Source organism: Oncorhynchus keta, chromosome 35, assembly GCF_023373465.1.
Source record: "Oncorhynchus keta strain PuntledgeMale-10-30-2019 chromosome 35, Oket_V2, whole genome shotgun sequence".
NCBI lineage: Eukaryota > Metazoa > Chordata > Actinopteri > Salmoniformes > Salmonidae > Oncorhynchus > Oncorhynchus keta.
Genome location: NC_068455.1, coordinates 41308836 through 41321934, shown reverse-complemented (window position 1 = coordinate 41321934; position 13099 = coordinate 41308836). Strand labels below are relative to the sequence as shown.

Sequence of the window (13099 nt, the reverse complement as noted above, 5' to 3'; positions counted from 1 at the left end):
TCTCTCTCTCTCTCTCTCTCTCTCTCTCTCTCTCTCTCTCTCTCTCTCTCTCTCAGTGGTGAGAATTTATAAGTTCCAGCTAAGGGAAAGGTGCGGGTGGGGGAGGGTTTCAAAAGGGTAAGTGGTTGCCCTCTAGGGGGCGAGGGGAAAAAAAACAGGCCCCAACCTCCAATAGCACTGCTGGCTGCCACCCAGAGCACGACAACGGGGGTGCAGTCTGATCTGAACACAAGCAGGGAGGGAGACCTACGTTGTACTGCTGCCTCCTGACACAGCAAACTCAACAAGGAGAGAGGAACTATTAGCACATCGTTACAACACTGTATATAGACATAATGACATTTTAAATGTCTTTATTATTTTGGAAATTCTGTGAGTGTAATCTTTACCGTATATTTTTATGGTTTATTTCACTTTTGTTTATTATCTACTTCACTTTCTTTGGCAATGTTAACATATTTCCCATGCCAATAAAGCCCTTAAATTGAAATTGAATTGAGAGGGAGACCAGACGTTGCATGGTGTCGGAGCAGGGTGTTTAGTGCATGCATGCACCTAGACGGGCGTCAGGCCACATCAACATTATGCTAAAGAGCAATAAGCATCGACAGGACGCTCTTTATAATATATTAGATACAGTTGGTTGATGACTTTTTTTCAGTGGTTATAAATTGATTAATATTATACTACTAAACATTGTTTAAAAAAATATTATTATTATAAAATCCACAAAATGTACATTGCTCATCATTGTGTAAATTATTAGAGCATTATTAGAGCAAATTATCCTAAAAACAGGTGAACTAATGAGATTTTTAAATGTATTTATTAAACAGCTGCATGCGATTAACAAGGCCTGAAACGTGTGATTCTGTTGTTGCCATTTAGCCTAATAACTTTGAATTACTCTAAAGGCTACTGAGGTCCACACGCCACTGACGATACAATGTATCCAGTCCGCGCGCTGCAACAGTGTCCAAGCGCCACCTTCAGTGTATCCAATTTAGGCGAAAAAAGAAACAACTGTAAACTGATACATTTTCTAGGCGCGTGAGTCGGATACATTATTACCGGGCTACTGTGCGTATCTCCAACTCTTTCCATGCTGACAATCTGACTGCATTTCTTTCAGCACGACTAAAATCATAAATGGAGAGAGTTTTACAATTTGCGCTCCTCATTGGTTGTTCATGTTCCGGGCACTGTGAGTTAAGTGTATGTTTAATATGCATGTCTCGCGCAGCATGGGTCCAGACACCCGTACAACACTACCTACCTCCAAATCCCACCTCCAATGGGAGCTAGGATGGGCGGTCTAAAGGGTTAAGGGACTGTATGGACTCTGTTGGGCGGAGTGGAGGGGACGTGATTGGACACTTATCAATGACGTAATGGACATGAAAAACCCAATAACTAGTTAAGAAGGCAGTTTGTAAATCTGGAAAAGAGAACCGAGTTTGAGACATAGAGGACGTGGACGCGTTGGTGAAGCGAATACAAAGACTTGGCAAGTGGGCTGTTAGATACGGCAACGTCTGGGGGAAGATAACTTTAAAAAGAGACCATGGTGCAGCACACCGACAACAGCGAGACGGAGGGTAGCATGTCCAGGGAGGCTACAGATTCAGAGGAGAGCGAATTTATGGCTTGCAGCCCCGTGCCGATAAACCCAGACTGGTGCAAGACAGCAACCGGTCATATAAAGAGACCTATGAATGCATTTATGGTTTGGTCTAAAATTGAAAGGAGAAAGATCATGGAGCAGTCTCCGGACATGCATAACGCAGAGATTTCCAAAAGGCTGGGAAAGCGATGGAAGATGCTAAAGGACAGTGAAAAGATTCCCTTCATCAGGGAAGCAGAGAGACTCAGGTTAAAACACATGGCTGATTATCCCGATTACAAGTATAGACCCAAGAAAAAGCCAAAGCTCGACAGTTCAAAACCATCAGCACCATTTCCAGAGAAATCTAGCAGCAAAATGGCAAAGACTCCCGGTAAGAAATGCTCAAAAATAAAGGCTAAGACCCAATCTAAATCGTCTCACAGCTACGGAGATGACCGTGTGTTCCCCAAAATTACAAAAACGGTTAAAACTGAACTCACAGATGATGATGACGCCGATGAATACGAGGAGGCCTATGGTATGCGGATTAAACAGGAGGACGAGGAGCAGATGAGGCTGTATAATGTAGCAAAAGTTCCCGCGAGTCCAACTTTGAGCTCCTCGGCTGAGTCCGAGGGGACCAGCATGTACGAAGAAGTACGGAATGCGGCCCCGAACAGACTGTTTTACAATTTCAAAAACATTACCAAGCAGAGCACAATGTACCCTGCTTCCGTCTCACCAGCATCTTCTAGGTCAGTTTCCACATCTTCCAGTTCCGGCGAGGACGCGGACGACTTGCTTTTTGACTTCAGTTTAAATTTCGCCCCCAGCGCTCACGGACAGGAGCTGGGAAACACGAATTCAGGAAATCTTTCCCTCTCTCTTGTGGATAAAGATTTGGACTCTTTCAGCGAGGGCAGTCTGGGCTCTCACTTTGAATTTCCAGACTATTGCACACCAGAGCTCAGTGAAATGATAGCAGGGGACTGGTTGGAGGCGAACTTTTCTGACTTGGTGTTCACATACTAAATGTAAAGTATCCGAGTAGTAACAGAGAATGATAAATGAAATGATGTCCTGTTCAAGTTGTTCCTATAGCCCTGCCTCCTCTGTGGTTTCTAGGGGTCCGGGGGAGGAGACGAGGTGAGGTTTGAGGAATTAGATGCTTATGAAGCTGGTAGCCTACTGTAGCAAAAAAAAAAAGTCTGCAGACGTTTTTCTGGCAGCATGACAGGGTTTTATGGATTTTTCTGTAGGTCTACAATTACTATTAAACTAAAACGGACCGCAAAGGGAAACATCTGTGAACTTCTATGCATCTTATCCTCTTAAAACTGCAGGGAGCTGAACACGTAGGACTGTGGACTGACCTAAAGAAAATCTGTGAACTGACGTCGTTCAGGATGTTACTTTTGCAACGGTTTTATGTCATTTCTATATGCCGCAAACGTTTTTTTTGTTGTTTTTTTTGTAACTGATTCCGTTTACCTCCTGATTTGAAATTAAGCAGCCTAAACCTCTTCAGAATACAGGTGTGGAGGAAACATTTTGATACATAACAGACCTCATCTTTTTAAAAGAAAAGTAAGATATTTTCAGGCATATTTTTGTACAGTTAAAAGGGAATGTTCTTACTGTGCTTTCAGTGAGTTTCAGGCACTTCTTCCCTTTATCATTTGTTTTTCGCATGCAAGGAAGTCCTGGTTTTAAGGATTAAGTTAAATTAAAACTTGCATCAAAATGCCTTGTGGATTTTAAGGTTTTGTACAGTTGTAGAGCAGATTTGTTCAGTATTTGTAGACGATACAATGGCATCACGGGGACAACATACCTCAGTGCTGGGACTAGTTTCAAGATTGTATATGTACTGTAATATAGTAAAGTTAGGAGTTTATGTATATCATACTCGTGATATGTGGATGGGTCCCAAATCGCAGGTGTGAAACTGGATTTTGGTATTTTTTATGGCACATACTGTTTTTCCCCCTCATTGTTTGTGCAATATATACTCTTAAAATACAGACCATCTGCATTTTTGTAGCAAGTGATGGAAAAACAGCCTTGTGCACTGTCAACATCATTATCTGTCATGATGCGGAAGTCTGCCTTGACAGAAAATGAATAAATCAGCTGGAACTGATACAAAATGACTTAATATGGCCATGTGGTGTGATACATTTAAAAGACAAAACAAAGATACCAATTTGAATTTTATTTGACCCACTAGTTTACATATTGGGCATATCCAAAACATATCTCAACCAAGCTGTAAAACCCCAAACTTTTGGAAGGGAAAAAAAAATAGAAGTACTGCAAGTGGCATACTTTTATGTGGGTGGTCTGGCAAAAGTCAAACGAGCAAAGCAAAAAAGAACATTCCATAGTCCTGTTTCATGAAATGAAACTTTTTTTATTTGAAACTGAAGACTGCCTTCTTTTCTTAAACATTAACCATAAACCTGTATTTATGTTTCTTGCACTTCAGAAAGATATTGTTTATTTTTTATGTGGGTCTTACATATGAAGTCTGTTTGAATACAATGTTTGGAACATGACCTAATTATATGCTGGGAAAATGTTAAAAGGTTCATGGCAGTGGTTATTTCACGTTCCAAGTGTGAATCTCTCTTTGACTCATCTTTTAATAAACAAGTACATACCACCATCAACTGTCCTTTCAGTTTGTGAATAATGCATTATGTAACACGTGCTACTTTGTTGATCGTGAGATGGTGTCGTGACAGAAAATGTTAGATGCGTATTTTTGTCAGAACAGACCGCTTCGTTGCCATAGAACACATATAAATTATATTGCATGGGAACAACAACAATATTGCTTAGTATATACATATTGCATAGGAATAGTAAATGATGAGTACATAACAACATTTGCATATTGGCCAAACTCAACTGAAAGGGATTCAAACTGTAAAATCGCATTGAATAAAACGAACAGGTATTCATACAAACTACAGTCTTGAAATATGTTGCAATCTACATTCAGTGTACAAAACAGTAGGAACACCTTCCCAATATTAACTTTCAACCCATTTTGCCGTCAGAACAGCCTCAATTCGTCAGGGCATGGACTCTACAAGGTATAGAGAGCATTCCACAGGGATGCTGGCCCATGTTGACTCCAATGCTTCCCACAGCTGTGACAAGTTGGCTGGATGTCCTTTGGGTGGTCAATTCTTGATACACACGGGAAACAGTTGAGCGTGAACAACCCAGCAGCATTGCAATTCTTGACACACTCAAAGGCTGTTACATTTGTCTTGCCCATTCACCCATTCACAATCCATGTCTCAATTGTCTCAAGCCTTAAAAATCCTTCTTTAATCTATCACCTCCCCTTCATCTACACTGATTGAAGTGGATATAACATGTGAAATGATGAGTGATCATAGGTGGATTCACCTAGTTAGTTTGTCATGGAAAGACTCTTTTGAACACTCAGTATATATGTTCTCCTGTTACTTGCATACTGTGCCTGTAAGGACACCGTAGCTTTAAGAAATTGAAAATCAGTCTCCAGCAAACTGAGCAATGTGATTGGGGAGATTGCCCCTCCTCTTGGAAACGGTGTTGGTAACCAGAGAAGGCCCTCTCAGCATGTGTGCCTTCCTAGTGCCTACTGGACAGTTTGCTCCCACTCAATGCCTGATTCAGAGTTTCCCATCGGAGCTAAAAGACAACACCTCAGTCCTAGAATAGAAATGATTACATTCCAAAAGGTATGCGAATAGAACGCGCACCACTGCGTGCATCCATTCAACAGCGGTTTATCATTGCTGTTAACCGGGCAAACAGAAATATGTTCTAAAGCATTGACATGTACGTTATAAAACGGTCATGTTATCTTCACTATTTCATTTTTTTAAGCAAATGTTGAAGCGAGAGGGATAGCGTCCTATCGGTTATTGATAGACCCATGTCAAATCTGATATGGATTTATGCGTGTAATAACAACAGCATGAGCATCACTCTTGACTCCTCATCCTTAGGGGGAAAAGTAAGACTTTCAGAAATACACATGACTTGAAGGTTGAGCAGTATGATCAATAGCATACATGTAGAAATGATGTTGGCAGCAACAGAGGTTGAGAATAAAGTTCTCAATCAACTAAAAACCCACATGAAATATACTCTGTTGGATTACTTCAGTATAAACAAGAATGTATTGTAAAATACATGACATGATTGCTGTGTCGGTTGATGAATAGGGACCGTACATATACAGTGCCATCAGAAAGCATTCCCTTGACTTATTCCACATTTTGATGTGTTGCAGCCTGAATTCAAAATGGATTAACTATAAGTGTCCTTACGCATCAACACACAATACCCCATAATCACCAAGTGAAAACATGATTTTAGAAATGTTTTGCAAACTTAATGAAAATGAAATACAGAAATATCTCATTTACTTAAGCATTCACAACCCTGAGTCAATACATGTTAGAATCAACTTTGGCAGCGATTACAGCGCTAAGTCTTTCTGGGTAAGTCTCTAAGAGCTCTGCACACCTGGATTGTACAACATTTGAACATTATTCTTTTTTAAATTCTTCAAGCTCTGCTAAGTTGGTTGTTGAACATTGCTAGACTGCCATTTTCATGTCTTGCTATTGGTTTTCAAGCTGATTTAGGTCAAAACTGTAACTTTGTTACTCATGAACATTCCGTGCTGTCTTGGTAAGCAACTCTAGGATATATTTGTGTTTTTGGTTATTTCCCTGCTGAAAGGTGAATTTGTCTCCCAGTGTCTGTTGGAATACATACTGAACCAGGTTTTCTTCTAGGATTTTGCCTGTGCTTACCTTTATTCCATTTATTTTTATCCTAAAAAATACTTCCTATACCTTGTCGATGACAAGCATACCCATAAGATAATGCAGCCACCACCGTGCTTGAAACTATGAATACTGGTACTCAGTGATGTGTTGTGTTGGATTTGCCACAAACATAGCATTTTTTAAGTTTTTGCAGTTTTACTTTAGTGCCTTATATTGCGAACAGAATGCATGTTTTGGAATAGTTTTTATTCTGTACAGGCTTCCTTCCTTTTCTCTATCATTTAGTTCACTATTGTGGAGTAACTACAATGTTGTTGATCCATCCTCAATTTTCTCCCATCACAGCCATAACATTCTGTAACTGTTTTAATGTCACCATTGGCCTCATGGTGAAATCCCTGAGCGGTTTCCTTCCTCTCCAGCAATTGAGTTAGGAAGGACGCCTTTGTAATGACTGGGTGTATTTATAAACCACCCAAAGTGTAATTTATAATTTCACCATGCTCAAAGGGATATTCAATGTCTGCTTTTTGTATTTTTCTCCATCTACTAATTGGTGGCCTGCTTTGCGAAGGCATATTGGAAAACCTCTTTCGTCTTTGTAGTTGAATTTGTGTTTGAAATTCACTGATCGACAGGGACCTTACAGATAAGTGTATGTGTGGGGCATAGAGATGAGTTAGTCAGTCAAAAATCATGTTAAAAACTATTATTGCACACAAAGTCCATGCAACATATGTGACTTCTTAAGCACATTTTTACTCCTGAACTTCTTTAGGCTTGCCATAACAAAAGGGTTAAATATTTGACTCATTACATTTCAGCTTTAAATGTTTTATTTATTTGTACATCCTGCCTGATGGCAATGGTATAGGCTGGTGGCGGTGGTGTAATGGCGTGGGAAATGTTTTCTTGGCACACGTTATGTCCCTTCATACCAATTGAGCAATGTTTCCATTTCCCCCGAATAATTCATGGTTTTCTGGAGGCAAAGGGGGATCCGACCCGGGAATAAATGGGTGTACCTAATGAACTGGTCACTGAGTGTATCTCAACCAGAATCCATACACATAGCACACAACATTTTGAAATATTAAAACTAATTTGTGATGGTTTTCACTTTTCATACTGGCGTCTGACATGGCTGACTTTAAAACCATGGAGATGCTGCCTTTGTCACCACTGAGAACAAGTGGACACATAATGTCCCCAGTAACCTATCAGAAGTCAGGAAGCGCCCTGCATGGCTAAAACTGATCTGTGCGAATCACACCAATGGAATCTAATGATGAATATTTGCCATGCGTGACTGCACAGGTTTAGCCCTCCCATTAAGTCAGTTTGCAAATCTGTAATAAAACATTTATCTAGCTATTACTTTACCTGACCTATTGGTCAAAGGTACTAATGGATTCCCTGGCAATTCCCAATAGATTCTGAACATTGATTTTGTGTTTCTCTGAAATATCTGCTCTGGGCTAATGCCATTGGTACACGGTGAAATGAAATTAGTGACCCGTTGAAATTTCCCTTCTATTTCCTCCTTAAATAAATAAATGGAAATCTAGAATGCTCGGGAGACATTGAATGAGATACCATCCAAGGCAAACTCCAGGCAGGGGAAAATGTCAGTGACAAAAGAAAGTAATTTCCAATCCCTTGAGCTCTTAAATCATTCATGTAACCCGGTATGTCATGGCCAAACGCTGTACGTGACACCTATACAAAGCCCTCTGCCAAAGAACTGAGGGGCTGATGGGTGATTTTCTGATTTGCCAAGTTACTTAAAACGGACATCCGAACAATTTCATCACCGTCTCGGCCCCGAGGCTCAGTCAAACCCTAGGTGGCTCATTTCTGTCATACTCTGTCGCTGTCGAATCAGGCAATTATAAGGTATATTCGACGATTTGCACAGATCTCTGAGTCTTTCTCCTCCCATTTTTTTGCTATCTATGGTGTTGCAGCAGCAACGTGTTTAACATCCCCTATCTGGCTAGCTCAGAGAGACCCAGGAGGAACCCTGTTGTGCTGTGCCTTCACATGTCCCCTTCCCTCAGTGGGGATGGTCTGATAAAACATGGCTGTGGGAATAGCTACAGTAGCTTAGCCTCCACAGCTAAAGGTATCAGAACAACACAGCGCTGTTTGCCTAAAGATAAACATGTTTGGTGTCGGTAGAATTGACGAGTGGGCAGGATTTGTGCCTCCTTCAAATCTGAGTTTTAATGAGGATGACACCGCTCAAGGCCTCTCTACATGATGATATGTAGGCTCACCATGCTGCTATATACAGTCGATACTTTGCCCTTCCCTTTCCTGCAGCCGAGCCTGACAGTTAACTGCGATGATGCAACAACAACAGAGGCTACCGATCTCTATTGTCCCAGGTAGTTCATGATTTTTCCAGGATTCATTTTTAAGATAGAGAAGATGGAGAGAATGTGCATTTGGATACTCATTTATTGTGTAATCTTATGCACGAGCTCATATCTGCATCTTTAATGTCCCCCCGTAAATAGTCCTAGAGAATTTGTCAGTGGAATTGGCTGCGTAACAGACCAGTGTCCACTGCTCTCATCTTGGCCCCGGGCCTTTCCTTCTGTTGATGGGTATCCATTTGCTGCTGCTCCCTCTGCATGGGAAATGGTGGGAGAGAGGGGGAGAGAGGCAGAGAGAGAGGGGGAGAGCGAAGGAGAGAGAAACACGTGGAAGGCAGGGAGTGAGAGAGAGAGAGAGAGAGAGAGAGAGAGAGAGAGAGAGAGAGAGAGAGAGATAGGTGGAAAGAGAGGAGGGAGAGAGAGAGAGAGGTAGAAATAGAGGAGGGGGAGTGAGAGAGAGCAGAGAGAGAGAGAAAGAGAGGATAGGTGGAAAGAGAGGAGGGAGAGAGAGAGAGAGAGAGAGAGAGAGAGGATAGGTGGAAAGAGAGGAGGGGGAATGAGAGAGAGAGAGAGAGAGAGAGAGAGAGAGAGAGAGAGAGAGGATAGGTGGAAAGAGAGGAGGGCGAGTGAGAGAGAGAGAGAGAGAGAGAGATAGGTGCAAAGAGAGGAGGGAGAGTGAGAGAGAGAGAGAGAGAGAGATGATAGGTGGAAAGAGAGGAGGGGGAGTGAGAGAGAGAGAGAGAGGATAGGTGGAAAGAGAGGAGGGCGAGTGAGAGAGAGCAGAGAGAGTGAGCGAGCATCAGTCCCATCTGTTGCAGTGATATTTACCATGGCCATCTCTTCACATTTGTGAGAGGGAAGGCGAAGGCACCCCCCACGGTATTTCAGTACCCAAGCCAGCACAGCGTAGACAGAAATGCACTCTCAATATAAACAGGGGTTAACCTTTTACTGCAGTGTACTAAATCAGGGTCACACAGAGGGTTTCTTGGTAGTCTTAAACAAATGTACTTTGAAAAACGTATATACCTCACACACATGGTTATGGGCTTAAAGAAAGAAGGCACCTGTACCACATCAGATATAGAGTTGAAATGTATTAATTTCTGAGTTCGCCATCCAATATTACACTTTATAATCTCAATAATACACAAAGAAGACTGAAATATGACAAAACCGTTTGACATAGAAACACCAAATTTCCGTCAGCGGTGTTTGGTTTAGTGCTAACTCACCGCTATAAAGAAGTAGCCTGGAAGGAAATTGGCTGTGTTTAGTGGTAGAGGTGACCGTCCAATTGTCATACAGGACACAACAGTAACAGATCAATCACAGCTGTAAGAATCCACTTTGTCAGGTGGTAAAATCTCATTGGCAAAGGTCACATATATTATTTCTGCGGAGGTCATGCGTCAAGCCATTTGAATGATCTATCCGTTAAGACAGGAGCGCCCTGTAATGACTGTAAGCACACCTGCTTCTGTTCACCATGGTTCTCTGTTAGATTGAATCAAGTCCCCACACAGACATATCCCTTTACATAGAATCTGGGACTTGGCTATGTGTGATAAAGTTGGCTGAGAAGGAAATGTTTAACTCCCCATAAAAAGAGGGGTGGGGGGGAGCATCAGAGCCACTCATGTTAACTGCATACGGAATAACCTCCAAGCGTACAAGGTAATCTAGTTTTGTTTTGGACGCAATAACACAAGTTGGTTGGTTTGATTGTGGTCAGTTTCTGGGGTTTGTGGAACCTTGTTTGGAATTAATTGTAATACTTTGCTCTATGTTTATCTCACAGCTTTACAGTAAATCCCCCCCCCACAGCCTTTTGCACTTTCCAACATGACGCTGTGTATACTTTAATCTCCACAAAACGCACATTAATCCCCAATAATAGTCCAATATCCCAGCTAGAATGCTATATATGGTATAATGTTATATTTTAATCCAGATTGGAATCTTATTGAGTTACATGTGGTTGGATCGCGAGTGGATTTAGGTATTTCAGCAGTATGTTAACCGTTAACCCTTGAACTAAAAATAGATCTAAAATCCACAGATAATGCTGGCCCTCTCAAATCAAATTGAGTGGAATATTAGTAATTTAGAGTTCACTAGACTCTTGTATGTGTTTGTCTTCTTGCTGAAGCAAAGTCTGTTTGGTTGGATGCCCAGATGCCACATATCCCCCCCGCCACCACTCATGCCCCCCATTTGGGTGGTAGGGAGGACATGAAAGGTGAGGAGGGAAGGAACTTGTATTACTCAGTTAAAGTGACAGACTATAGCTTGGACAGAAGACATTGTTTCAGTTAGATTCTTGAGTGAATGTTTAACTGTTTCGTCACAATTCTGCTAGTTCAGCAAAGATGATCACAGCACCCACAGCCAAGCTTGCGATTAGAGGCCTACGTTTTGAAAATCCCCTCTCATGGTATTCTCCTCCTTTCCCCTCTGACTCAGAGGCTCTTCTGTCTCTAACTAGTGACAATGGCTAAAAACATCCAGGACCCCCGACTCTCCTCCCTCTCACTCAGGCTTAAGTCATACAGACTAGGACAAAAAGCTTAAGGCTATGCAGTTTTTGCCCCAAGCCTGCAGCCAGTTGGCCATTCATATTCATCTGTAATCTAATACTGTGCTGTGGCCTCTGTTGGGCCCCTGGTGGCTCTTCCCCTCCATGTTCACCACCACACAAGCCCTCTCTCAAAACGCCCCTCTCTACACAGTGACCATTGTAATCCCCAGTGTCCATCTGCTCTCTCCTTCAATTCATGTGTTACCCAGGTTACCCCATCAGGGCACCTCCTTCACAGTGAGCATCAGCACGGGGTCTCATTGGAAACGTCTCAGCTGCTTCAGTAAATAATTAGCACCCCGAATCCCCCGGGGCACTTTACAGGAAGCATGGGTTACTAGAGGGGCTGGGTTTTTAATGAATGCAACGCGACACGGTTTTTGATAGCACCCCCATGTCTCAAAAAAAAAAAAAAACATGTCCCGTCTAGATTTAATATTGAATGTGGAGAGAGGGAGCTAAAAATGGACATGTTTTTCTCTCCCTCTCTTGTTAGCATTTTATGCTGTCGATCTGTAAGGCTATTGCTGGATCAGCAGACTCCTCATTATAGGTTTATGCTTCTGATTTCACATGGCGTTGTATAATTGAAAGAGAGTGGCATCACAACACACAAACTCAAAATAGCTAGCCTTTTTTCCAGTCATTTGCATCATTTAAAAGGATATCGAGCGAGCCAAGCTACTTTAAGTGATGCCACATGCAGATAGTCATTTGTCACCAATTATGCCAATGTGTCCTTTTGTTAAAGTAATCCAATTTCCACTAAAGAAGTGAAAAGGGCCTCCCCGATCTGCCTCTCTGACATTAGCTAAGGCAAAGCCTACCACGATTATACAGTGAGCTCCAACAGTGACACACCTTTAGTTGTTGGCTCTGTACCCCAGCACTTTGGATTTTAAATGATACAATGACTATCAGGTTAAAGTGCAGACTGTCAACTTTAATTTGAGGGTATTTTCATCCATATTGGGTGAACCATTTAGAAATTACAGCACTTTTTGGGACCAAAAGTATTGGGACAAATTCACTTATATTGTGTATTAAAGTAGTCAAAAGTTTAGTATTTGGTCCCATGTTCCAAGCACGCATTGATTACATGAACTTGTGACTCTACAAACTTGTTGGATGCACAAATATCATACCCCCCAAGACTCTCACCATTGCAATAGGGAGGTTAGTATTTTGGGGGGAGTATGATATTTGTGCGTCTGTAACTTTCTCACTCATCATTATTAATGGAATCATTGAGGATGATCCATAATCATGGTAGCATCCAAATGAATGTAGAAGTGATTAGAAACATATTTTTTTATTCTTATTTACAATACAAGTGACTCCAAATTGACACAATGTATTATTTACCATTCATTTGTATTGGGCCAAAATAATCTGAAACACAAAACTAAACAAACAGCAAATGCATCCATCAACATGGTTGAGTCACAAGCTTGATGTAATCAATTAAAGCTGACAGTCTGCACATTGTGTCATATCAAATCCCAAGTGCTGGAATAGAGTCAAAACAAAACAAAAAAAGGTGTCCCTGTCCCAATACATTTGGAGCTCATTGTATATGATAAAACCCTCTCTCACCATTGCATTATCAAAGTGACAATGGTTGACAAAAAGTCCATTAAAACCTCTTGTACGTGCTAATGTTCATTGTGCATCTAGCGATGCATATTTAACTTCCAACGGATGAAACTGCCAAGATACATTATAAGTG

General features: G+C 41.4%; 1 protein-coding gene across 1 annotated transcript; it reads left to right on the top strand.

Moving 5' to 3' along the window:
- The first annotated feature begins 1422 nt into the window (after nt 1–1422).
- LOC118368499 (transcription factor SOX-11) lies at nt 1423–4274 on the top strand. Its single transcript, XM_035752642.2, has one exon. The coding sequence runs from the start codon at nt 1565–1567 to the stop codon at nt 2636–2638; it is 1074 nt and encodes a 357-aa protein (XP_035608535.1). The 5' UTR covers nt 1423–1564; the 3' UTR covers nt 2639–4274.
- The last annotated feature ends 8825 nt before the right edge of the window (nt 4275–13099 follow it).

Bases quoted from the DNA above. Each gene is read 5' to 3' on its own strand.
- LOC118368499 (XM_035752642.2), top strand. From the start codon at position 1,565: ATGGTGCAGCACACCGACAACAGCGAGACGGAGGGTAGCATGTCCAGG.